The 27,541-nt window shown below is 44.5% G+C and overlaps 1 protein-coding gene across 1 annotated transcript in view; it reads left to right on the top strand.

Moving 5' to 3' along the window:
- The first annotated feature begins 9,830 nt into the window (after positions 1-9,830).
- ercc1 (excision repair cross-complementation group 1) overlaps positions 9,831-27,541 on the top strand; it is a 48,787-nt gene continuing 31,076 nt past the window's right edge. Inside the window, exons 1-4 of the mRNA XM_039745959.1 lie at positions 9,831-9,995; positions 15,068-15,496; positions 16,374-16,477; positions 26,323-26,422. Coding sequence (XP_039601893.1) covers positions 9,933-9,995; positions 15,068-15,496; positions 16,374-16,477; positions 26,323-26,422 — 696 coding nt within the window. The 5' untranslated portion in view covers positions 9,831-9,932. The remainder of the gene's footprint in view (positions 9,996-15,067; positions 15,497-16,373; positions 16,478-26,322; positions 26,423-27,541) is intronic.

The following is a 27,541-nucleotide window of genomic DNA, read 5'->3' as shown; positions in this document are numbered from 1 at the left end:
AATCATGTGACAAGAGTGAGCCTATGAAATCAGTTAGTGTTTCTACTCATTTGGCAGCATGGCCCCCTAGTGGTGAAGGCAATCAATTATAAAGTAGTAGCTATTGGTATTGGTATACCCAAACTGTGGCGCCCTAGTGGCTAAAACACTGAGTTTTAAACTGCAAACTCAAGTGTATCCTCTCATTTAGCAGTGTGGCCCCTAGTGGCTAAGGTACTCACTTATAAACTTGTGACCGTCATTACGCAGTAAGGGTGTCTTCTGACCTTTAGGTGGCTATAAAAATTAATTTTAAATGGTTGACTCAAAGAGTAACATGAATGGTATCTTAGCATTTGACTTGTAGCCCCCTAGTGGCTGAAGTAGTAAATTATGAACCAGTGACTGTCAGTATCACTTATTATTTATTGTCTTGTTGTTTGGTGGTGTGGCCCCCTAGTGGCTAAAGCATTGAACTTTACACTACTGAGTCAATAAGACAGAACTTTCACGGTAAGGTAATGAGCCTACCTAATGATGGTGCCGGTGAGTGTCAGTGTGTTGCGTGTGTTGCGTGTTGATTAGCACATGGAAGTAACAATTTGCTTGAGTTTTGTGTCTGTGACAATTATTAACCCTATAAGTCTGTCTCCTAATTTGGCAGTGTGGCCCCCTAGTGGCTAAGGCATTGCATTATAAACAAGTAAGTAACTCACTTTGGCTCTGTCACCCCCACCCAAAGCCCAGAGGCTAAGGCACTGAGTTTTAAAATAGTGAAGCAGAGGGAACGTTAAACATGCTTTGTATTTAGCAGTGTGGCCCCCCGGTGGTAAGAAACTGAACTGCAAACTATTGGCTCCGTAATGAATGCTGTGCCCGTCTCCTCCCCTGGCAGTGCTCACATTGTAGAAATATGAAAACATTTCTACTGAGCCTATAAAGTCCATAGGGATTGACATCATTAGGAAAGGCGCTATATACACTCATCAGGTCTGTTTTCCGAGTGAGTCTCTTTACCTGCCAGCAATCTCTTTGAAAAGAATGAAGAAACCAACCGTCCTCAGGCAGCAAAGCACCTTGAAGTGATGCCCACCATGAAAGACGCTATATACACTGACAGGACGTCGGCTTCAGTCCTCGCATCAGCCTTTTGTGAGACAGGCAGGGTATAATAGGGTGATGCTCACTATGAAAGGCGCTATACACACTCACTCAGTTTGATCCATTGAGCCTGCCAGGTGGGGTGCCTTATAATGTCAGAAGGCTGCGGGATCATTGCCCGCCCTTCACTGCCTGTACCCACCTGAGGATGTCACTTTACCGGCCTCGGCCCCCTTTGGTGAAATAGAAAGATAAGCGGACATTGGGGCAGGATTCATGGTGAATCACATGGTCACACGTTGTGCCCCCTCATCAGTGACACACACATTTGATTTCTCGAGGGTTTCATTATAAATATAAATACATTGAAATGCCCGTAAAGTACCATGGGATGGCCTTTTCTGTTAAAGGCACTAAATAAAATGACACGATTTAAGGTTCAGTCACTGCACGGCCCTGAGGCTGTCACCTCACTTGTCTGTCCTGAAGACATTTTAAAGTCCTTAGCTGTGACTGTCACTCTTGAAAGACGCTATAAAAATGACAGTGACACAATCTGCTCCATCAGTTGGTGCCACTGGAAGATTAAGGACACATCTGTATCCACCCTGGCATTGTGAAAGGCACTATATTAATATTCAGGTGCCACCCGTGTGACTTTACGCCAGTCACCTGTCACTTCTCTCCTATGCAGTGCACAAATAAAAAGCCCTCGGACTGAATTGTCACCTAAATCGGGACCTTCAATATCAGAGGGCTGGACTCCTACAGGTGGTCTCCATTTTGTGTTCTTGTCAGTCAGTACCTGGCTGTGCCACTAGGGGGTGCTGTTCTCGACCTGACTGGACACCTGACCGGCGGTCTCAGCCTCATTTTGGTGCCCAACACTTACACGCCTATCAAAGTGGGCACCATAGATGGTGGGCAGGTGCCTGTCACTCTCAGTTTAATTACAGGCCTTGTCATCCCGCGGTGTCCCCTGTGAGTTTTTGTCGACTCCTCCCTCCCGCCAGCTGTGTCTCCGTATTTCAGTACCAATGCCGACAGAGTCTCACGTGCCTCGTTTCAAATGACCGCCAGCCCCAGACGGCGGTCCGCAAAGCCCACAGATGATCGACGTCCCTCAGGAGGGTGGCAGTCATTAGGCTGACACCAGGTGTCTTCGGTGATTAAGCTTCAGGGAATCCATGAGGTGGAAAGGCGGAGGAGCCGAGGGCCGCAGAGGCTTAAGAGCGACTGAGCGGGGCGGCCGGCTGATCGTTGGGGACCCCAGAGTGACCAGCGGTGACCACCGTGTCATGACGCTGCAGCACGTGTGACCTCCGAGTCCTAGCTGGTGGGTCACAGCCATCCTGATCCTCCATGTGCTCACTTCACTCAGCCTCCATCAAAATTGAAAGGGTGCTGGAAATGACTGGGGGGCTCCATTCTGGGACCACTCATCTGGAAATCCACCGCGAGACCCCCATGGAGGGGCTTCACCCTGGACAAGGCAGACTATGAAAAGAAGAACAAATGGAGTCTAACTGGAAAAATGAACAAAAGGACAGACGGACATGTTCAGGGCTGGAGGGCTGGATGGATGGAAGAATAAATAAATGAACAGATAAAAAAGATGGAAACAATAAAGAAGGAAGATGGATGGAGTGATTAAAAATGAATGAAGGAGTGAATGGTGGGGTGCATAAGATACTGGCTGGATGAGTGCAAAGATCAACGGGCGTACTTATGGATAAAGAAACAGAGGGAAGAATACATTAAACAGTGGATGGATGGACGGACGGATGGATTTACAGAGAAATACTGTAAAGGTTCAATGGTGCAGGAAAAATATCAGAGAGAAGATGGCTGGATAAATGAAGTGATAATGGATGGACACATTAAAGGAGGGATACATTAAATAATGGATGGACAGATAGATACATTAAGAGATCATGATGGACAGATCACTAGCTGAAGTGACACCTTAAAGGATGGATGGATTAAACAATGGACTGGTAGATAAGTAGAGAGAGGAAGAAATTATTAGAGAAATACATTAATTAATGGAGTGATGGAGAAATGAATGGATGGATGGATAGATAATTAACAGATAAATGGATGGGCACATTAAAGAAGAAATTGATTGATTAATTAATGGATGAATGGTGGGCTACATAAGTTACTAGTGGATAGAACAATCAACAGGAATGATTATGGATAAAGGAAAAGAGGAAAGAATGGGTGGATGGATGGATGGATAAATAGATGGATGGATACATTTATAGAAGAATTAATATTTTGATTAACTTGTTAATAAATAAATGAATGAGTAGAAATGTGTATGGGTGGATGAGTAGATAGATAGATAGATAGATAGATAGATAGATAAAGGCACTAACTATGGATAGATAGATAGATAGATAGATAGATAGATAGATAGATAGATAGATAGATAGAGAAAGGCACTATAGATAGATAGATAGATAGATAGATAGATAGATAGATAGATAGATAGATAGATAGATAGATAGATAGATGAAAGGTGCTATATAGATAGATAGATAGATAGATAGATAGAGTGAAGGCACTATAGATAGATAGATAGATAGATAGAGAAATGCTATATAGATAGATATAGATAGATAGATAGATAGAGATAGATAGATAGATAGATAGATGAAAGGCACTATATAGATAGATAGATAGATAGATAGATAGATAGATAGATAGATAGATAGATAGATGTAAAGCCCACTTGTAAAGTGCCCCCTGTGTTTAAGGTGCAGGGGTCTCTCTGAAGGCACTATAGATAGATAGATAGATAGATAGATAGATAGATAGATAGATAGATAGATAGATAGATAGATAGATAGATAGATGTAAAACCCCTCTAGTTGTTCCTGATGTTCCAGAGTCCAGACTGTTGCAGGTCTTTCTCCAGAAGGCTCCCACAGGCTGTCATTTATCATGTTACAGGGTCATGCCAGTCCTTCAGCACCACAATGTCTCTGGTGTCCCATCTGAGTAATAAGATGACTTGACTCTAAAAATGAGGATCTAGTATGCATATTAATAATAATAATAATAATAATAATAATAATAATAATAATATAATAATAATAGGAAGCGTTAGTTAAGAATGTGACTAGTGACATCTGCTGTTCACAGCTGGAATGGCAATTTGCCTTCACCACACACAAAGCTCTTTCTCTCTGTCTCTTTCTTTAATTGATCATTAAAAGACTTTGTAATGAGACATGTTGTGAAAGGCACTATATAACTTAACATAACACTCTCAAAGTCATCCAAGTGGAAGAGGCTGTGAAGATAGGATGATGGATGGATGAATGAAGTAACGGCTTAAATGAGGGCTGTACAACACCAACAGTGACATCTGCTGTTCACAGCTGGAATGGCAGTCAGCCTTTGCCCCCGGCACCAAGCTTTGTTTTCCTTTGAATTGTTCATTAAATGTGGCCGTGAAAGGCACTATATAACACAACACAGCTGGAGCTTATCCCACCAGTACCAGAAACCAACCCTAACACTAATTAAGAAAAGCCAACTGACCTAAAATGCATGTCTTTCAGATGAAAACCAGAGACCTCAAGAAGAGCCCACTGACATACGCTACCATTCAAAACTTTGGGGTCACTCAAAATTGTTCATGTTTTAATGTTTTTGATAGAAATGGATACCCCTGAGCATCGGAAAGGCACTATATATATAATGTATTATTATGATTATTATTAATATTATTATTATCATGATACAGATCTGCGGTGGGTTGGCGCCCTGCCCGGGATTGGTTCCTGCCTTGCGCCCTGTGTTGGCTGGGATTGGCTCCAGCAGACCCCCATGACCCTGTGTTCGGATTCAATGGGTTGGAAAATGGATGGATGGATGGATGGATGGATGGATACAGATTTAAAAATCTATCCAGGGCATATGAGATATTGCATCTGTTACAGATGACCCTGGCATTTGGTGTGCATTTAGTGAAGACACCAACTGAGGACCTGTAAGCCGTTTGTTTCTCCCACTCCACACTCTGACATCCTCCTCCTCCTCTTATGCAGTTGCCCATCAGATCCTGTTTGCCCTTCTTCTGTCAAGTCACTGGTGGTCACCATTGTGTAAAATCTTGGCCATTGTCACATGGAGTGAGCTTTGCTCTGCCAGAAACCAACAGACTGTGTTGTTAGAGGAGGCCGTTTCACTTTGGTGGACCCAAACTGGCACAGTGGCACAGTGGTACCGGTGCTGCCTCGCCATAAGGGTCTGTGCTGCAGGTCCTCCCTGCCTGGCATTTGCGTGGTCTCCCAATGCCCATGTGGGTTTCCTTCAGGTGCTCCAGTTTCCTTCCACAATCCAAAGACAAGCCAGTTAAGGTGATTAGCATTGCTAGCTTGACCACTGGTCTGTGAGAGTCAGTTTACCCTGTGATAAACTGGCACCCTGTCGGGGTGGCACCCTCTGATGGTCTGGAGAGGCCCCAGCTGCCCCAATACAACCTTGGATAAGTGGATTAGGAAGATGGATGGGCAGATGAAGTAACAGCTTGAGTGCGGAACACATAACGGCAAATCACCAGTGACACCTGCTGTTCACAGCTGGAATGACAGCCAGCCTTCACCTCCGTCATCAAGCTCTGTCTTGTTTTTTTAAATTGTTCTTTAAAGGTGTTTGTTCTGAGACTTGATGTGAAAGGCACTATAAAAATGATCATAACCACCATGAATCCTAAGGGGCTGCAGCTTCTGTCACCAGCATCAGGAGCCAACCTTGGATAAGGTGCCAGTTCAATGCCAAGGCCAAGTCACATAAAGACCACCTGAAATTTCTTTCTTTCTTTCTTTGCAATGCAAGAGTACTCATAGGCTTCTAGAATTCTGCCCAAGGTGGTCCTTCATCCACTGGTGGTCCTCATCACACTGAATTAGGAGAGATCAGTGACCATTCACCCACCACCGTCCTTTGTGAAGACAGCACATGGTGGGTCAACCACAGAAGGTTCATGGGATAGCAGACCCCCATCAAGTGACCCCAGTATTCAAATGATTTTGTTCATTCCATTGAGGTTCAGAGATGGCTGCTGGATGAAGGGAGGGGTTTTAACTTTGAGGCCTACCTGCTTGTTTGACAGCATCCTCAGTGGGCTCCCGTTTCAAACATGGACCACCGTTCTACGAAGGTCCTCTTTTTTGAGTGGTCTAACAGTCAGAGGAGGTGCGCCACCAGAGAGTCGTCACCCACTCCAACTTGGGACTTAATTTCCAGGCCTTAACGTGTGTGATGATGCCCACCAGGTGATGAGTCTGGTGGTCCGGAGGTCCCATTCTGTTCAGCTCCATTCCCACACTGTGGAAACATAAGAGGCTGCACTCCACCTGTGTTCACCATGAAAGGCACTATATGAAATGCCACACTGTCATACAGTCTGTCCCTACTGCCACCTCACCGTGGGACCCCCAGCCAATCAGGTCAGCTCTCAGTGTTCACAGTTTAGCCATCAAAATACTTTTAAAGTGCCTTGGGGTGGTGGTCCTCCTGTAAGGTGCTATAAGCAATCATAGCGTCAGAAGCTCAGGCCACGACAAAGCCTCACTATAAACCCCTCAGTAGATAATGAGGATCAATATGTAAGGCGCTATATAGAGTCAGGAATTCATCTACACCACTGACTTACTTTGAGCCACATGATATGAAAATGCTCACCTTGCTGAAAAATAAAATACTTTGTCTCTTCCTGTAAAGTGCTTTTATACGCTGTCTACCATGTAAGGCACTATATACAAATCACCTTCATTTAATAGACCTTCCTGTAAGATGAACAGAGGCAGCTCATACTGTGAAGTGCGTTGGACAGCTGGCATTACGTAAAACCCCACCGTCGGGAATTGAACTCAGTAGAAGACCAAGGACGTGCCACTGCAACTAATAAAGCCAACACAGGGGGCGCCACTGAGCCTCAAACCCAAGCCACAGTAACAGCAAACATAAAAGGTGTTTATTTACCCACAGCACCTCTCTGACGACCACCCTGCCAAAGATCAACTACAATACACAACAGGAACCAATTCTTCCTCCTCTCGTCCTCCACCGAGTGTTGCCCACCGCCTCTCGACTCTGACCCCCCAATGTGAGGCAGGCGGCTCCTTTTAAGCTAAACCCGGGGATGTTTCTGGTGTTATGCTGTGTCTCCCTGGAAGCACTTCAGGGCCATAAAGAAAGCTGGGAGGTCCTTTACCCCAACAATAGCGCCCTCTATCGGCATCCAGGGAACTGCAACTCTTAAGCAGCCCTGCGGGTGTCCTGACTGGACTGCCACATGAGGACCACTGCCACCTGCCGTATGGGGGATTGAATTGCTCCCAACTTCTGGCTTCCGCTAGTCCATCCAGAATATTTTCCTGGCTGGGCACAAAGTTATCTTTTCAGCCAACCCTTCTGTTGTTCCGCTTTGACCTCCCATCCAGATAATAAACCATCATCCTTCCTGGCCGGGACGCCAGCTCTCCTCCAGCACTGTAGATAATATGGCACTGAGGAAGTGCCTTGTATTGATGTTCACTATGTAAGGCGCTATATAAAGTGACCGGATGATGAACTCAGACCAAGCCACCACTTCAGTGTGAGGAAGATGATGAATCGCTTCACATGACCATATCCGCAGTGTGGATAACACGGACACCCTGAGCATAAAGCGCCTTGGAGTGAAGTTTGCTGTATAAAAACGACTCCTTCACAAACTCCGTCCTCTCCACCGACTAAGCTGAAGGACGCTGGACGAGTCACACGGGATCTAAAGGCCCACGTCTGACATATTTCAGATATTTACATTGTACAGCGCATGGCCATATTGCTCACTATGAAAGGCACTATATAACATGATTCACTGACAGAGTACAATATGATGTAAATTATACCCAAGCAGTAATAATGCCTTAAGGCTGCATCCTCTGTGATATTAAAAAATAAAGAAAATCCCAAATGCAGTGACACCCACTAACACACCGGAGGACCCAGAACGTCAAATTGCAGGACGATTCAGGATTTGCTGTTTTATCTTGAAATTGAATTTTAGATCAGTAAACAAACTTGGGGTATTGTGAATCTCGATGTTCGAAAGTGAAGACTTCGATCACACGCTTTATGTACACCCACAAATGAGGGAAATGACTGAAGAAAATGGTAAATGACTGTAAGCCATCTACTGGCGTGTATTCTGTATTGCATGTCGTAAAAAAAATGTGTCATATTTGTCATTGCAACAGAAGCTGGCAAAGGTTTGTGGTGTGCCATCTGTTGGAATGACAAATGCAATGTACAGGTCTCTCTTATATGCCATTTGGTAAGGGATTGGGAAAAGTGGTGCTAATGTTTGTGGCATCTGTTGGAATAACAAATGAAATGCATTTTATTACTGCACATGTTTGTGATGCGTCATCTGTTGGAGTGACAGAGACATAGACACACAGATGCTTGTCTGTTTACAAATGCTTGTATGGCACCATCTGTTGGAATGACAGACACCTCTCCGTTTAGATATGTTTGCGATGCACACTCTGTTAGAATGACAGATTCATGTCAACTGGACAGACACACAGACTCTCAGAGCTGGCCAAGCTATTCGAGGACATTGGTTGTCATTTATTGCGCCCGTCACCTGATGGATGCCATTTATGGAAGTTAAGGGGCGCCCACTCAGGACATCGAGGGGAACTCCTATGATACTGAGTGGGCGCTGTTACCGTTGATGATAGTACAAATGCGCACGCTCCGTACACCAAGGGGCGCGCGGTCCTTAAAGTCACCGGTACATACGCAAAGGGGAGACTTTTGTTTTTTTAACTGAAAGGGTGCGCGCCACTCCGAGGGGGACACGAACGCCTCCCCACCCACACCCACAGATCTTCGAGATCTACCTGCTACTCGCTATGGAGAACGAGAGGCGAAGTCCGTCCACTCCGCCAGTGTCTCCAAATGGGATCTGACCGGCACTTCAGACTCTAATCCTTAAGGTGGATAACTTTTAAGGTGGAAAGTTATTTTTTAAAACACATTTTTTTTTCACCTACGAAAACAGAAAATGGATCTTGAGTTGATTTCTCTTCAAACAAACATTTTGAAACTGACCATTAAATGTGTATCGTCAGCCGGTCTGCTACAGGCGATGCGTCGCTGTTGATCAGCTTTGCGTTGAACTAAAAGAAACAATCCTTGCCAGTTGAGTGATCGTCGACAGACAGAGCCGCTGCGTTAATTTATGCATCCATTATCCAATCCTCTATAACCTAAATACAGGGGCACGGGGGTCTGCTGGAGCCAATCTCAGCCAACACAGGTCGCAAGGCAGGAAACAAACCATGGGCAGGGCGCGCGCGCGCGCACACACACACTAGGGACAATTTAGAATCGCCAATGCACCCAACCTGTATGTCTTTGGACTGTGGGAGGAAACCGGAGTACCCGGAGAAAACCCAATGCAAACACGGGGAGAACGTGCAAACTCCACGCAGGGAGGACCCGGGAAGCGAACCCTAACTGCGTTCATTTATGGCTCAAAGTATTCGGCCAATAGATTAGTTGAGCCTGTGCTACGCAGCCGTCTGAGGTTATTAGGTAATCAAGTATTGTGAGCTGCGCAGGCGTGTGACGTTTAGTATACCAACGAGGAATATTAGCCAATCATCTGTAAAAGCTGCGCAGATTCTAGACTAGCGAGAACGCGACGTAAGTGACGAGTGTCTCTGATCTGTTGGTTAGGTCTGAGTTTCCAGCGGGCTTGGGTGTCATGGCGTCGCCGAGGGAGCGAGATAAAGAACCGGCGTAATTCTCAACTTTTTTTAGCAGCTTATTTTACAGGAATGGAAAAGAAGAGGTTTAACATTAATTTGGAAGATTCTATATTTAATAAAGAGCCGACAACGGTATTTGTCTTTTTGTGGTTTGTATTATTAATCATATTGTTAGTGACTATAGATAAGAACGGTCGTCTCGCGTTCAGTTTTGATTTGTTAAAGTGCGAATGAAATCTGAATGTAATTTTTAACTTAATTTATGTGTCGTATTACCGCGCCACAGCGCTGTTATCATTGCGGGATTACTGTTATATGGGTTACCGTCGTTGGTTGTAAATTAAACACCGTGTTATACGAGTAACGAGTGGCTTAATTAAACTGGACTTTAACGTCTCTTATTCTCGTTTAAAATTAGTTACTGTAATTTATTGAGGAAAACCTTCAAAGTCTTAAGCAGGCAGTGCAGCGACTTCATGTGGATGTTGAGTAAAGTGTCAGACTAACACACATGCTCACGTTTGTACATTTAACGCCGTATGTCTTGTTTTGTAAACGTTTAACATTCTTCACCGGTAATCTTTCTTTATGCCGGTGCATTCGTCTTCATCTTCGTCATCATTCGTCATCCTCCTGCATTTCTCACAGTTTAATGCTAACTACTGAAAGAATGAAAAGGTGATCACCTCTGAATGAATTGAACGAATAGACGAATCGGTAACAAGTCAGGTAAGCCAACCTACCCGGCGCTTGTTGTTATTCGCTGGGCTTTCATCCAAAGTGACTTCCACATCAGCATGGTGGGAGATACCTAGTTGGAGGACAGAAGCTGATTCTTGCTTCATAAGCTGCTGGGGTACATCACACCACAGCCCGCTGTGTTTTTGTGAATTTCCCCTTAGGATTAATAAAGTATCTGTCTATCTTTTCAACCAGGGTCGCACCGTTGTCTCGGCTTGGGCAGGAATTCAGTACTTTTTAGTTCATTTTGCAGAATTTTGTTTTATCATCTTGTGTTTGTCAGTGGAGGTTTTTCTCAAGGGGCTCCTGTTTTTCCTCTCACATCCACAAAGTGTAGGTTAGGTGAAGTGGCGACGCCAGGCAGAGCGCCATTTGTAGGAGTGAGTGGGCCCTTCTTTAGGCTCAGGGACACTGCCTTTGTGTTGCTGTTGCGTCACCACATGTTCTTTAGAATGTCGTAAAAACTTTCTCATTATATATAAACTTTGGGGGATGTGTGTTTTTTTTAATATATATTATTTATTTGGTGTAGAGTATTTGTCCGTCTGTCTAAACGTGTAGTCTTCACCATTAAGCGTACACAGCAGTACACGATGTGACACAATTTGAAAAAACTCGTCAATCTTCAACTTTCAAAATCCACCAAGTTTCTATTAACAATTTAATCAAAATCGGGTTACTATCAATCAATCAATCAAGGCACGAAGTGTTTATTAAGTCCACGTAGCCTGAGAGATGTTGTTTTTTTATTTATTTATTTTTTTTAAATTTTGCATTTTTACATCCTGGTTTCTGTCTGGCCACATTACAGGAGAAGTAGTTCCCAAAATGCATCAGCCTTGATAGGTAGCGGAGGAAGTCTGCTTTCATTAAGGAGGCTGCGGCTTTATTCATTTTAGATATCGTGATGTTTAACACCACAAAGTTAATGGCAAATGGCCTACTCTCTTTATCTATGAAAATGTTCCTTACTGTGGCGGCTTGTATAAAATGGTGGAAGCTCATATGCTTGAATAACATGCACGTTTCTACTATTTCGCAGTGGTTGTCAGGAATCACGTCAGTTATTTGTGTATAATAATACGTTCCGAGATTTGTCAGGTAAGAGGGACAGAAAGTTCAAGATAAAGTCGTTACAGTCACTGGTGATTGAGCCAGAGAGTGATGACGTGTTGGATATTATTAACACACACACAAGTACGACTGTTGCTGTACTTTATGCCTTTGACGTTTTACTATGCGTTTATCTTGCATATAAATGTCTATGCTTGGAAGTGTCTGTCTGTCTGCCTGTCTGTCCGGCCCGGAAGTGACAGGTGGAGTCAGGGTGAGGTTCTCCACTTCTGAGGAAACAGAAATCTCGTTTAGCCGCCATTAACACAAGCGGGGCCGGCACGTCAGCGAAACGAAACCTCCGAAGAAAGACAGTCACTTAACATCGGCAAAACGGTGTCCCTTTTACATTTCCTCCCGCCGCTACTGCACAAGCGAGGCGAGTGTGCCGGCAAAATGAATCCTCCTAGGAGAGAGACGCCCAGAGTGGTTCCTTTCAATTGCCTGACATCTCGACATTTCAGTTTTTTTTTTTTTCCTGACGATTTTAATCATTTCTAGGACCCCAGGCTCTTTACAGCACAGGCCTACACCGCTATAGATTATATTTGGGTGACTGTGATTTAGATAGATAGATAGATACTTGATTTGTAAGTTCTAAAAGCGTCATACCTTGACCTTGTTGTTCCTTGTCCTTTGTAAGACGAGAGCAGCCTTGGATGAAGTACCAGGATTTTCCCCAACACACTCACACGGGGCTCGTTTATATTTGGAAGATGATTTGGGAGGAAGACTTGCTAGGTGAGAACGTACAAACTCGGCACTGACAATGTCTGGCTATGAGAGAACCCTTCTTCTTCTTCTTCATCTTCTTTTGGCTGCTCCTGTTAGGGGTCACCACAGCGGGTCATCTTTTACAAATCTTTCTGTTACCCCCATCACCTGCATGTCCTCTCTCGCCACATTCATAAACCTTCTCTTAGGCCTTCCTCTTGCCTGGCAGCTCCATCCTTAGCATCCTTCCCCAATATACACAGCATCTCGCCCCTTTTTGTCTCCCATCTGTCCCACCTGAGCTGACCCTCTAATGTCCTCATTTCTAATCTGTCTGTCCATCCTCGTCACCCCCAATGCCAATCTTAACATCTTTAACTCTGCCACCTCCAGCTCTGTCTCCTGTGTCACCGTCACCAACCCCATATAACACAGCTGGTGTCACTAGCGTCCTGTAGACCTTCCCTGTCACTCTTGCTGATACCCGTCTGTCACACATCACTCCTGACACTCTTCATCACCCATTCCACCCTGCCTGCACTGACTTTGTCACTTCTCTTTCTCACTCCCCGTTACTCTGTATTGTCGGTCCTCATCCACCTTCATCAACTCTCCTCCCCTCATCCTCACCATTCCACTGACCTCCCTCTCATTCTCACACACACGTATTCTCTCTTGTCTTCTCCTCGATGTGTTTGTTCTCATCTAAAGCCGTTAATAAAATTGCAGCTCCAGTGTCGTGCCAAGCCATTAAGGACCATTGCATCACCATGAGATTCGGAGATGTTTTTCTGCCCGTAGGTCATAAGAAAACGTATTGGCCACTTAGGTTGACCACTGCATGATTGTTTCTTTTGTCAGTTTTGTTTGTCTGTATTATGGTCGAGGTATAATATTATATTTTTTGTAGTCTGTTTCAGTAGTCAGCGGGGAATGTGCCAGAGTGCATTTCATGAAACTTTGACTGGGTGGCTTTTGCCGATGAAAGGCCTACAGGTTTTTATTTTTTTTTTTTTCCACCGTCTCACCAGCTGTACTTTATTATTTTCCACTCCTCCCTGGCTGTCTGTCCGTAATGTCAGAGTTACCATTACAACCATTAGAGACTTCGCAATGAGTGTAGTTCTTAGCAATTTAAGCCGTGCTTAAGGAGTTTTCCATCCATCCATCCACCCATCCATCCATTTTCCAACCCGCTGAATCCGAACACAGGGTCACGGGGTTCTGCTGGAGCCAATCTCAGCCAACACAGGGCACAAGGCAGGAACCAATCCTGGGCAGGGTGCCAACCCACCGCAGGGCACACACAAACACACCCACACACCAAGCACACACTAGTGACAATTTGGAATAGCCAATCCACCTGACCTGCATGTGTTTGGACTGTGGGAGGAAACCCACGCAGACACGGGGAGGACATGCAAACTCCACGCAGGGAGGGAGGACCTGGGAAGTGAACCCAGACTGGTCTCCTAACTGTGAGGCAGCAGCGCTACCACCGTGCCGCCCTTAAGAAGTTTTCATTTCTGTTATTTACTGGTACTTCCCAGTTGAAATAAACTCTACTACTCCTCTTAATTCTTTATATTTATGTAGCGCTTTTTTGTAGTGAGTGTGGAGCCACTTCATCCACCACTAATGTGCAGCACCCACCTGGATGATGTGATGGCAGCAATTTTTGCACCAGGGCACTCGCCACACCTGAGCTGTTAGGTGAGAGAGACCGTTATGGGATGATTAGGGGTCCAGAATGACCAGGCTGTGGTGGGCAGTTTAGCCAGGACATCGGGGTACACCCTGCTCTTGACATAGGATGCCCAGGGGGTCTTTTATGACCACAGAGAGTCAGTTCCTCAGTTTTATGTCTTCATCCAAAGGATGGCACCATTTTTACAGCGCAGTGTTCATCTCTCGTCACTGCACTGGGGCTTTGGGGGATCCAAAGATTAAACGCCCCCTGCTGGCCTCACCAGTGCCTTTTCCAGCAGCAACCCAAGCTATTCCCAGTTGCTCTCCCCTCACAAGTACTGGCCGGACCCGAACACGCTTTACTTCAGGTGGGTGACCCGTTCTGAAGTGCAGGTGGTATGGCTGCTGGATTAAAACGGCAGCTTTGGTCACTAAATTGAATTTCCCAGGGACAGAATATTTTCGTCCTCAAACCATAATTTCACTGACTAAACCCACGGCAAGGAACAACTTCGTGTTGAGGCACAAAATTACATCCTAAGGGAAGTGTGGTCACTAAATAAGCCCCCCAAGAGGGACAATGTTCAGCCCGTCCCCTTCCCCTGTACCAATCTGTGCAGAGAAAGTGTGGCTGTGCATACCAGACGGGCACACATTCGGCTTTATCTCTTTGGCTTGTTTCTCCATACCCTGTAAGTTTTTATTTTTAGTTATGTGTCTTATTATTTTTTTCTTGTAAATTGAATTTATTTTCTTCATATTAAGCAACTGGAGCTAAATGTTTTGTATGAAAATGTGTTTTATATAAATAAATGTTGTTGTTGTACTGTTAGCCAAGATGATAAACCTGAACTCGATAAGGCCGAGGTTTGTTCAGGATGTCGTTATTGTCTGCAGAGGTTCTGCCAGTTAAAAATGATCCATCGTTGTTTGCATTTCTCACGCAGGTGAAGCCATTGTTCAAATTCTCCGTGGACAGCGATGCTAAAGCTACACAACCAAAGCCCGATTCGGATTCTCGCCCCCTCTCCTATAGCGAGTTCATCATTAAACAGAAGGCCTCCTCCTCTTCAGGTAAAACTGACTGGGTGTCCCCAAAAAAAGAGGCCAAGAGCAGAGACGCTAACCACCCGGTCTGCGCCTCAAAATCCGAACCCGAAGAGGAAACCAAATGTCCAAAGAACGACGTCTCCGCCGGCATCGAGAAACCCGCAGGTGCTTTGTTGGAAAACCAGGGGTCAAACTGGGATGAAGAGCAGCTGGTGGGAAATTTACAAACGGGAAACGCGGACACGGAAAATGAAGGCGTCCCCTCCGCCGTTTGTGCCCCTAAACCACCTGGGAGTGGAAACAGCATCATCGTCAGTCTGAGACAGGTAAGGGGTGGTGGGTGGCGAGAGCGGCACGGGACACTTCAGGGGTGATGGGATCTCCGCGTTTCTATTCATTTTTTTTTTGCATTTTACATCCCTGTTTCCAAGAAAGTTGTTGAGCTTTGTAAAGTGTAAGTAAAAACGATACAATAATTTGCAAATCGTATAAACAAGGGGTGTCCAACTCCGGTCCTGGTGGGCCGCAGTGGCTGCAGGTTTTCATTCTAACCATCTTCTTAATTTGTGAGCCATTTTTGCTGCCGATTCACTCGTTTTGCCTCAGTTTTAATTGACGTGACTCAGACCCCCTTCCTTATTGAGCAGCCAAACAATAAAGGGACACAAAGCAAGCCACCACAGGACCAGCTGACCTGAAAATAAAGAAAGGTGAAGGTCTCGGTCATGTTGGTCTGCTCAGGTCAATAAAACATCTTGATGGTGGTCTTAGGGGGGAAAAAAAAAAAACAGAAAATCAGCAGTCTGCTGTGGCAGAATGAGAGTAGCAACAAGTCCTGATATTCAATAACGGCTTTAATTGACAGCAAGAACTGGCTTCTCATTAAGAAACTGGTTGGAGTGAAATGGGCTGGAGTTTGATCTTCCAGTTTAGCTGGTCATCTGTTGGCTCGTTTCACGTCTCATTTCGGTCTAAACAAAAAAAAATAAATAAATAACAGATTTGCTAAAAAAACAAAATGGCCGGTAGTGACTTGACTCCATAACTGAGATTGTCAGAAAGCTACAAAGATTGCTGTGTTCTTTTGTGTTTTCTTCTTCATTGGAAAGATGCTGCTCTTCTTTTTAAAATCTTAACTTTCTAACACTTCAGATATCCAATATTTATTGCGTGGCTTATTCCTGCTTCTTTTTATTCATCCAGAGAGGCAACCCAATTTTGAAGTTTGTACGAAATGTGCCCTGGGAGTTTGGTGATATCATTCCAGATTACGTCTTGGGACAGACAACATGCGCTCTTTTCCTCAGGTTTGAAATTCACTCCTTTATTTTTTTGCACTTCTATGTCATTTAATTTAATATTAATGCAGGCCTGTCCTGGGCCTGGAGAGCCACAGTGAATGCTGGCATTTGTTCCAAAATGCATATAATAGACAAATGTAAAAAGGTACTATAAGACAGTAAGAGGTGAAAAGTATATCTCTCTATTATATAAAAAAAAATCCTGTGACGGGACAAAACTTTTTGGAAGATTTTTTCAAGTCCTGCGAGTCGAGACTTTGGCCGTGTGATTTTTTCCAAGTCCCGCCCTCCTCTCGACAATTTCCGGTTAACGGTCCTCTCACCTCTCATTGGTGTAAATGCTTTTGTCAGACACACTTCTTGCTGTCTCAGCTCTTATAAATTTTAACGTTTTCTTCACTTTAAGTTCCCAATTTAAGAAGACGTATTATTTCCAAATCTTATTGAAGAATTTCATCCCGAAGGGTTATCAATAGAATACAATACAATAAAATTTATTTTTGTGTAGCCCAAAATCACACAAGAAGTACCGCAATGGGCTTTAACAGGCGCTGCCTCTTGACAGCCCCCCAGCCTTGACTGTCTAAGAAGAGAAGGAAAAAGAAAACTTGAAGGGAAACAAATGGAAGGAACCTCGGGAAAGGCAGTTCAAAGAGAGACCCCTTTCCAGGTGGGCATGCAGTGGGTGTCAAAAAGAAAAAGGCGGTCAATACAATACAATACACAGAACATCCAACCATCTTCCAACCCGCTGAATCCGAACACATGGTCACTGGGGGTCTGCTGGAGCCAATCTCCGCCAACACAGGGCACAAGGCAGGAACCAATCCTGGGCAGGGTGCCAACCCACCGCAGGGCACACACAAACACACCCACACACCAAGCACACACTAGTGACAATTTAGAATCGCCAATCCACGTAACTGGCATGTCTTTGGACTGTGGGAGGAAACCCACGCAGACACGGGGAGAACGTGCAAACTCCACGCAGGGAGGGAGGACCTGGGAAGTGAACCCAGACTGGTCTCCTAACTGTGAGGCAGCAGCGCTGCCACCGTGCCGCCCTTAAGAAGTTTTCATTTCTGTTATTTACTGGTACTTCCCAGTTGAAATAAACTCTACTACTCCTCTTAATTCTTTATATTTATGTAGCGCTTTTTTGTAGTGAGTGTGGAGCCACTTCATCCACCACTAATGTGCAGCACCCACCTGGATGATGTGATGGCAGCCATTTTTGCACCAGGGCACTTGCCACACCTGAGCTGTTAGGTGAGAGAGACAGTTATGGGATGATTAGGGGTCCAGAATGACCAGGCCGTGGTGGGCAGTTTAGCCAGGACATCGGGGTACACCCTGCTCTTGACATAGGATGCCCAGGGGGTCTTTTATGACCACAGAGAGTCAGTTCCTCAGTTTTATGTCTTCATCCAAAGGATGGCACCATTTTTACAGCGCAGTGTTCATCTCTCGTCACTGCACTGGGGCTTTGGGAGGGGGGGGGGATCCAAAGGTTAAGCGCCCCCTGCTGGCCTCACCAGTGCCTTTTACAGCAGCAACCCAAGCTATTCCCAGTTGCTCTCCCCTCACAAGTACTGGCCGGACCCGAACACGCTTTACTTCAGACTCCACGCAGGGCGGACCCGGGAAGCGAACCTGGCTCTCCTAACTGTGAGGCTGCACCACCGTGCTGCCCAATACACAGAGCAGAACACAAATAATCATCAATACAATATAAAAATAAAAATTTTACAAGTACGGACCAGAATTTAACAGTAGATGATATCCCATATTATGATTTGGATATGTTTAGAATCCTGGAGACCTCATCCATCAAGCTGCCTCCCCCATTTGGCCATTACACGGCTGAAACAGTGCTGGGTGAGCCAATCCGATGAAAGGGTCCCTCTTTCCCACAATTCCTGCGATCCTCCATCAGAGATGACTTTACCTTAGGCAGGCAAAGCAACTTGGCAGGTGGGCCGTGGCACCAATTGCCACATTTGGGTACCGAGAAGAGAAACAGAATAGGTGAGGGTTAGTATCAAATTATAACTAAGAAGAAATGAGCACCCGGGCAATCCTAGCACAGAGAAACGATGAAGTCAAACGAATTAACGGCAAAATTGTCGATTGGTTAAATGCGTACCAGTAGACTCTGCTGAAACAGTTGGTGGCGATGGTGCGGAAGATGAAAACATCAATTTACAATAACACGAAGAATATCTACAACCGTTATCACCGTGCGGTTTTCCACCGCACAAATTACTGTAGAAAGGACGTATCCAAGAAAGGTAATGTAGTCCATCTTCGGGGGATAACATTACATAACAAAGGAGATCTTGATATGCCATATGCCATTTCCGTTAGAATAGATTTTCAAAGACAGTTTACAAATCTCAGAGCCAAACATTCGAAAAAGTGTTTATTTATTAGAGAGAAAAAACAAAATTCTCTGGCGGGCAGTTATACAGCATTGTCACGATGAAAGTCCAAACACGGAATCACAAATCGATATTCATGAAAATTTAATTCAAAAATTGTTTTTACTGAAGTTTTACAGTAAAAGTGTACGTTTAAAAAGTATTTGCGTGTTAATTTTAAAGCAAAACAGAACGAAATCGTATTGTGCAACGAATAACTTGTAACGCAACATGAAACATAATTTACTTTCAAATTATTACGTTTTACTATTTTTAATATGGTTAATTACTCGCTGTAATGTAAAATAGTACATTTTACATCCGCTTCCCCATACGTGAGCGTCAGAACTGCAAAAAGGCTAGTGTGTAGCGCTGGCACGGGGGTTGGTGAGCGAAGCCCCCCTAGTAATAGATATAATAGATGAACATGAAGAGCCCTGTGGCTCTGACCCCAGTAATAATGAAGTGCTTTGAGAGAATCCTCCTAAAGTACATAAAGGATGCCATCCCTTCTGGATTTGACAACCATAAGTTTGCCTACAGGAGGATCAGATCTACAGAGGATGCCATCTCAATAGCACTTCACACAGCCCTGACTCATCTGCAGTGCCCTAACACTTATGTTAGGATGCTATTCGTCGATTTTAGTTCAGCGTTTAATACCGTAATCCTGGACAAGCTGGTACAAAAGCTTCATAATCTGGGTCTGTCCACATCGTTGTGTCTCTGGATCAGGGACTTTCTCACCAACAGGCCTCAGGTGGTTAGAATTGGAGATCGTACATCAGCCACACTGGTTCTGAACACAGGCACGCCACAGGGTTGTGTGCTCAGCCCAGCACTCTTCACGTTATTTATGCATGATTGCTCTGCCGTCCATGCCACAAATATGGTTGTGAAGTTTGCGGATGATACGACGGTGATGGGCCTCATATCAGACAATGATGAGACTCACTACAGAGAGGAGATACAACACCTAGCACTATGGTGCTCAGCCAACAACGTTATTTTGAACACCTTCAAGACCAAAGATGTCATTGTGGACTATAGGAGGTCCAGAAGAACAGAACATGCTCCTATAGTCATACATGACTTTGAATGTGCTGGGGCCGCTGCTATTTTTAATATATATAAATGATTTAGGTAGGAATATAAGTAACAAGCTGATTAAGTTTGCAGATGATACCAAGATAGGTGGATTAGCAGATAATTTGGAATCCGTTATATCATCACAGAAGGACTTGGATAGCAGACAGGCTTGGGCAGATTTGTGACAGATGAAATTTAATGTCAGTAAATGTAAAGAATTACACATAGGAAGTAAAAATATTAGGTTTGAATACACAATGGGCGGTCAGAAAATCGAGAGTCCACCTTATGAGAAGGATTTAGGAGTCACAGTGGATTCTAAGCTATCAACTTCCCAACAGTGTTCAGAAGCCATTAAGTAGGCTAACAGAATGTCAGGTTATATAGCGCCTTGATGTGTGGAGTACAAGCCACAGGAGGTTCTGCTCAACCTTTATAACACACTGGTGAGGCCTCATCTGGAGTACTGTGTGCAGTTTTGGTCTCCAGGCTACGAAAAGGACATAGCAGCACTAGAGAAGGTCCAGAGAAGATCGACTAGGCTGATTCCAGGGCTACAGGGGTTGAATTATGAGGAAAGATTAAAAGAGCTGAGCCTTTATAGTTTAAGCAAAAGAAGATTAAGAGGTGACCTGAGTGAAGTGTTTAAAATTATGACGGGAATTAGTACAGTGGATCGAGACTTGTATTTTAAAATGAGCTTATCAAGAACACGGGGACACAGTGGAAACTTGTTAAGGGTAAATTTAGCACAAACATCAGGAATTTTTCTTCACACAAAGAACGATAGACACTTGGAATAAGCTACCAAGTAGTGTGGTAGACAGTAAGGCGTTAGGGATTTTCAAAACTCGACTTGATTGTTTTCTTGGAGGAAATCAGTGGATAGGACTGGTGAGCTTTGTTGGGCTGAATGGCCTGTTCTCGTCTAGATTGTTCTAATATATAAAAAAAAAAATACTAATTATGAGGAGGCTGTAATGTGTGTGGACAATATCAAGTTCTTGGGTATCCACATCGGATCTGACCTGGTCTTTGAACAACAACAACATTTATTTCTATAGCACATTTTCATATAAATAATGTAGTTCAAAGTGCTTTACATGATGAAGAAAAGAGAAATAAAAGACAAAGTAAGAATTAGAATAAAAGAACACTAATCAGCATAGAATAAGAGTAAGGTCCAATGGCCAGGGAGGACAGAAAAGACAAAAAAAGAAAAAAATCCAGAAGCTGCAGGAGTTCCAGGCCACGAGACCACCTGACCAGTCCCCTCTGGGCATTCTACCTAACATAAATGAAACAGACCTCTTTGTATTCAAGGATCTCTTGGAAGGAATTGGTGATGATGGTAATGTAGACTTCTGGCTTTTAATCCATCAATGTAGGAACATCACGGTGCTTTGTTAAGGTGGTGGTGGCGCAGGTCACCACCACAGAAAACCAGGAAAAGAAAACAGAAGGGAGAGTAGGGGTCAGTACGGATTTTAGAGCCTCCGTGAATAGTTATTATAATGATTTGAATATACTGAGTATCAGGATTAAATGAAGGTGAAGTTATCAGAAGGTCATGTTACAGTAATGTGTTTTTAGCATTGTTTTAAAGTGCTCCGCCATATCAGCCTGGTGAATTCCTATCGGCAGGCTATTCCAGATTTTAGGTGCATAGGAGCAGAAGGCCGCCTCATCACTTCTTTTAAGTTTAGCTCTTGTAATTCTAAACAGACCCTTAATTGAGGATCTGAGGTTACGATTTGGAATATAAGGTGTCAGACACTCTGATATATAAAACAGAGTGAGATTATTTAAGGCTTTGTAAACCATCAGCAGTATTTTAAAGTCAATCCTGAATGACACAGGTGACCAGTGTAGTGACATCAAAACTGAAGAAATGTGCTTGGATAATCTTTTCCGAGTTAGGATTCTAGCAGCTCCATTCTGCACTGGTTGTAACTGATTGATGACTTTCTTGGGTGGTCCTGAGAGGAGTGCGTCACAGTAATCTAGTCGACTGAAAACAAAAGCGTTAATTAATTTCTCAGCATCTTTCAATGATATAAGAGGTCTGACTTTTGCTATGTTTCTTAAGTGAAAAAATGCTGTCCTGTTAATCTGATTTAATATTTGATTAATAATTTAGGTTACACTCAACAGTTACCCCTAAATTATTTACCTTTGTCTTGACTTGAAGTTTATTTCTAATAATCTCATTGTCTCCATTATTGCCAATCACTAAAATTTCTGTTTTCTCTTTATTTAGCTTGAGAAAATTACTATTCATCTAATTAGAAACACAAGTAAGACATTGTGTTAGTGAAACAACAGAGTCGGGGTCATCAGGTGCTATAGATAAGTACAGCTGTGTGTCGTCAGCATAGCTGTGGTAACTGACGTTGTGCCTCAAGATAATCTGACCTAACAGAAGCATGTAGATTGAGAAGAGCAGCAGACCCAGGATAGAGCCTTGTAGACCACCATATTGGATATCATGTGTCTTTGAGTTGTAATTACCACAACTAAAAAAGAATTTTCCCCCTGCCAGGTAGGATTCAAACTAATTTAAGACACTGCCAGAGAGACCCACTCATTGACTAAGGCGATTTCTAAGATCTCACCTGGTAAAGAAGGCCCAACAAAGACTCTTCTTCCTCAGGAAGATGAGACATGCTGGATCTCTTCTCGGCTGCTCACAAACTTCTACAGATCCACTATAGAAAGAATTCTCTGTCACAGTATGACAGTGTGGTACGGCAGCTGCACAGGACAGGAAGGACTTGGCACAGGTGGTGATAACAGCACAGGGGATTGTGGGAAGTCCTGTCCTTGACCTGGACTCTGTATATGCTGGAAGGGTGCAGAAAAGAGCCAAATGCATAGCTGCGGATCTCACCCATCCAGGAAATGGCCTTCAGGAAAGCGGTACAGAAAAATAAAAACACGCACCAGCAGACTGAAAGACAGCTTTTCCCCCAGAGCTGAAGTCCATCTGTCCCTGCTGGTACACACACATACATCTTGTGAACGCTGGCCCCGGCACAGACAGACGGACAACATATTTTGCACCCACACACTGTTTATTTACAATATATACAAAGTAGTCCAAATCATGTGCACTCACAAACCCCGGTGCCACTGGCACTGAATACCCCAAAGTCCAGGGCCCACAGTCTCTGTGCCTTCTCTTCCTGGCCGCCTCCAGTCCTCTCTCCAGCTCCATCTCTCTACCTCCCGACTTCCACCAATGAATGGAGGGAGGCGGCCCTTTTTATGGGAACCCGGATGGGCTCCAGCTGCTTCCCGGCACTTAACGTTGGCCACACCCCTGTGTGGCGGAAGTGCTGGCCGTGTCTCCCCGGTCGTCTTCCCCCCGGCACTTCCTGGTGTGGCGGAAGTGCCGGGCTCCCGGATAAATAGGCACTGGGCGCGCCTGGCGGTGGCCACGGGTCCCTACAGGGCTGGGCTTCAAAGCCCCCTACCCGAGGCCTCCTGCATAACCAGGACGGACGCCCCTTCTCGGTCTGGAGGAGGCACACGCCCTCCTCTGGTCCTCCAAGGCGTCCCGGCCGGGCTCCAGCCTCGGCCGAGGACCACACGGGATGAACCGGCATCGGGGCGCCGCCTGGCGGTGGCCACGGGTCCCTACAGGGCTGGGCTTCCAAACCCCTTACCCGAGGCCCCCAATACAACCAGGACGGACGCCCCCTCGCAGTCTGGAGGAGGCACAAGCCCTCCTCTCCTCCTCCTGGGCGTCCTGGCCGGGGACCACAATCTACATCTACCCTTAACCTACCCCTATGCAGACATGCACACGCACTTTCCCTCGTAATCAAACACACGCATTCGTATTCCTCCCATGCAGACCCTTGCACACAGACCACTGGTCTCTGCAGGCGTACTACCTTAGGAGAAGTTTGGACTTGATGATGTTTTATTGCTGCTGTCTTTTATATGTTTATTTTATTATTTATAGTGTATTGTGTTTTTATGTATTCTGCCTTGAAGCCGAGTCCTTCCAACAAAAATTTAGTTATGTATATGCATAATGACAATAAAGAAATCTATCTATATCTATCTCTATCATTATATAGTGCATTTCACATCTACCTACCTACCTACCTACCTACCTCAAGATTCTTTATTTGTCACATGCATAGTTATACAGGACAACACACAGTGAAATGCATCCTGATCCGCTTATCAAAAACTGTCCAAAGTTAGAAGATTATCAGTTAGATTAACAAAAAAGTAACAGATTGAAAGATAACAGTATAGTAGAACATAATAAATAAGTACAATTATGTGAATAAAGTAGAATTAAGTGGTAAGGTGCAATAGTACAGTGATTATTGTGCAAAACCAAAGTTAGACAGGTGCGTAGTTAAATGACAGACCAATTCCAAAACAAGGTAAGGGTAGACAGCATAGTACAACTACAGTCCAGTCTAAGTAGGTGGAGGGTCATGGATGAGATGGCATGTTGTGGTTTAACAGTCTTATGGCTTGAGGATAGATTCTCCTTCTGAGTCTCTCTGTCCTGGCCAGAATGCTACAAAACCTTTTTCCTGATTTTAACAGATGCCACGGCCTAATGCTGGGATGAGAGGAGTCTTTGATAATCCTCAGAGCTCTGGTCCTGCATCTTCTGGTGAAAATGTCCTGCAGAGATGGTGGAGCTGAGCTGCAGCAGCGTTCTGCTGCACAGATCACTCTCTGTAGGGCTTCACGGTCCTGAACACAGCAGTTTCTAAACCAGGATGTAATGTTCTTTGTCAGGATACTTTCCACAGCACCAGGGTAGAAGGTCTGAGTAGATCGCTCCGTCTACCCATCTACTTTTGTTTCTCTCTTTTTCTCTCTTTCTCTTTCTTTCTGCTCCAGACCATCAGCAGCAGTGGTGACAAAGCAGCCGATTCAGATGCACATTAGTTTTCAGTGCCATTCTTTCCCCCGAAACAGTCAAAAACACACATTTTTTATATTACTGCTCAAGCTTGGTAAATATTTACGTGTCCTGATAAAATTGCACACTTTATTTTCCTTTGGGATATTTTTGATTTGTTTCACCGAGCGGATTGAGGTGTTTATACAAAGTGAGCCAAAGAGAAGTACCACATTTCAAACGTTTATTCTACAAAAATGCTACAAGATAAAACACATCTTAGATAGATTTTAGAATAGATTTTTTCCACAGTGTATTAAAAATGATGTCTTCACGGTGGTGGCCGCCATCATTAGCAGTCCACTCTTCAAGACAATTTGTGAACACTTACATGACTCGTTCGGCCATTTCAGGGCGAATAGCGTCCTTGAGGGCTTCAAGGTTTTGAGATCGGTGTTGTGTATACCTATGACTTGAGAGAGGACCACACGGAGTGAGATCAGGCGAACGTGAAGACCACCCAACATTGCCACGCAGGGAGATCAGCTTCCCTGGAAACATCTCCCACAAAACATGCATGGATCTCCGCATCATGTGAGCTGCCGCTCCAGGCATCCAGCGGTTGGGGCTGCCTAACATTTCAGTGTAACGTTCTGAAGTGACGGTGACCGTTGCTCCCCCCTAAGGGCCTACGATGTCAAATTCTGCAACGGCCCACCAAACTGTAACACGTGTGCTTACTGTACGGGTGTCTCTGAAGTTCACGATGGTTGGTTTCAGCCCAATAACCAAAGTTTGGCTTATTTACCCAACCATTCAAATGGAAATGTGCTTCATCGCTGATGTCACATGACGATGGCATCTCGATGAATGGTCTGCAGAATGTTGACGCACAACTCTCTACGGCTCTCCCAGTCTCTCTCAGTGAGTTCCTGCACTGCCGTCATTCTGTATGGATGAAAATTAAGGGCCTCGTGCAAAATCAAAGACGTGTTGGAAACGCCGAAGGCAGAAGGGCGCTGAACGTCTAGCAGACTGCACAATGGCTGCCCTTACAGCTTGGATGTTATCAGGCGCTCGTACAATCCGAGGACGGCCTGGAGATTTTATGTTCAGTGTTGCACCCCCATCTCTCTAAATTTGAATTGCTTTCTGATTTGTGACGTCACCATTAGGTGGAATGCTGAAGTGCGGTCGAAAGGCGCGCGTTGTGTAGTGATGATGGATTCATTGATTTTGATGAACACTTCAACAGCGAAAGCACACTGCGCACCAGACCAAGGCATGTGGCTGACTGAAAACTAAAAGGGGTTTGCCTATCAAAGGACCACCACCCCAACCCACTTGGCTACCTCTACCTCGGACAAATGACCTGGAGAAATGGGGCACTTCTTATTGACTCACCCTGTATTATTCTGTCTTGTTCCTTGATTAACAGTTATTTTTTTGCTTTAATATTTCAGTCTTCGATATCATAACTTGAATCCCAACTACATTCACGATCGTCTGAAACAACTTGGGAAGGCGTTTACTCTGAGGGTGCTGCTGGTTCAAGTGGATGTGGTGAGTTTCCTCTTTGTTCCCAGTGACCAGCAAGGGTCTTAACTGGGAAAGAGTTTGGATTGTTTGAGACCTGCATGCTAAATGTTCATGAGGTGTCATTTAAAAATCTTACACAGAGCAGAGCCATTCTTCATAATTGTTGTAGTGTGTGTCATATGAAGACCCCACACATCCTAGGCCGACTGCCATGCAGTAGCTTCATAAATACAAAATAAAAACATTAAATATTGTGTGTGAGGGACAAGTCTTTGCATTCAGGCTTGAAAGATGATGCTTGTAATAAAGTCATCGACCCCAGCATTAAACGGTCAAAGGACTTTAAGTAACATAAGTAGAAAGGCAGGGGCACCCTGTAATGGCGTCTGTCATTAACCTCATCCTATAGTCATTAGACTGTATTAAACAAAAATATGGACACACACTATTAGCCGATGCCCACCGTAACATACGGCGGTGTAAGAATGGGAACGGAAAACGGTGAGAAAGGAATTCAGAAATCTAGAAGAAAGAAATACTTCTTGAAAGACGCAGTTATGAACGGGTGTTTTGCTGGAGACGACAGATAATGAGTCGAAAGATCTAACCCTAGAATAAGCCACATACACCTGGCTGTGGCTGAAGACTGGTTGTTGTAGATTAACGCAAATCTTTGCAAATGTTTGTCCTTGGGACTTGTTGATAGTCATGGAGAAGGCGTGTCTGAGTGGGAATTGTGTGCGTTTAAATTGAAAAGGGAGATTGGTGTCGGAAGGAAGGAGAGAGATTTTGGGAATGAAGATTGTTTCAGAATTTTGGATAGCGATCAGTTTGCACTCAATAATATCTATATATCTATATATATATATATATATATATATATATATATATATAATATTTCTCTGGGGCGAAACGGTGACACAGTGGGTAGCGCTGCTGCCTCGCAGTAAAGGAGACCCTTAAGGGTTTGCTTCCCAGGTCCTCCCTGCGTGGAGTTTGCATGTTCTCCCCGTGTCTGCGTGGGTTTCCTCCCACAGTCCAAAGACATGCAGATTAGGTGTATTGGCGGTCCTAAATTGTCCCTAGTGTGTGCTTGGTGTGTGTGTGTGTGTGCGCACACCATGCGGTGGGCTGGCACCCTGC

The sequence above is a fragment of the Polypterus senegalus genome, chromosome 2 (assembly GCF_016835505.1).
Source record: "Polypterus senegalus isolate Bchr_013 chromosome 2, ASM1683550v1, whole genome shotgun sequence".
Lineage (NCBI taxonomy): Eukaryota > Metazoa > Chordata > Cladistia > Polypteriformes > Polypteridae > Polypterus > Polypterus senegalus.
Note: the sequence above shows the minus strand (reverse complement) of the source record. Positions and strands in the feature narration are given on the sequence as shown.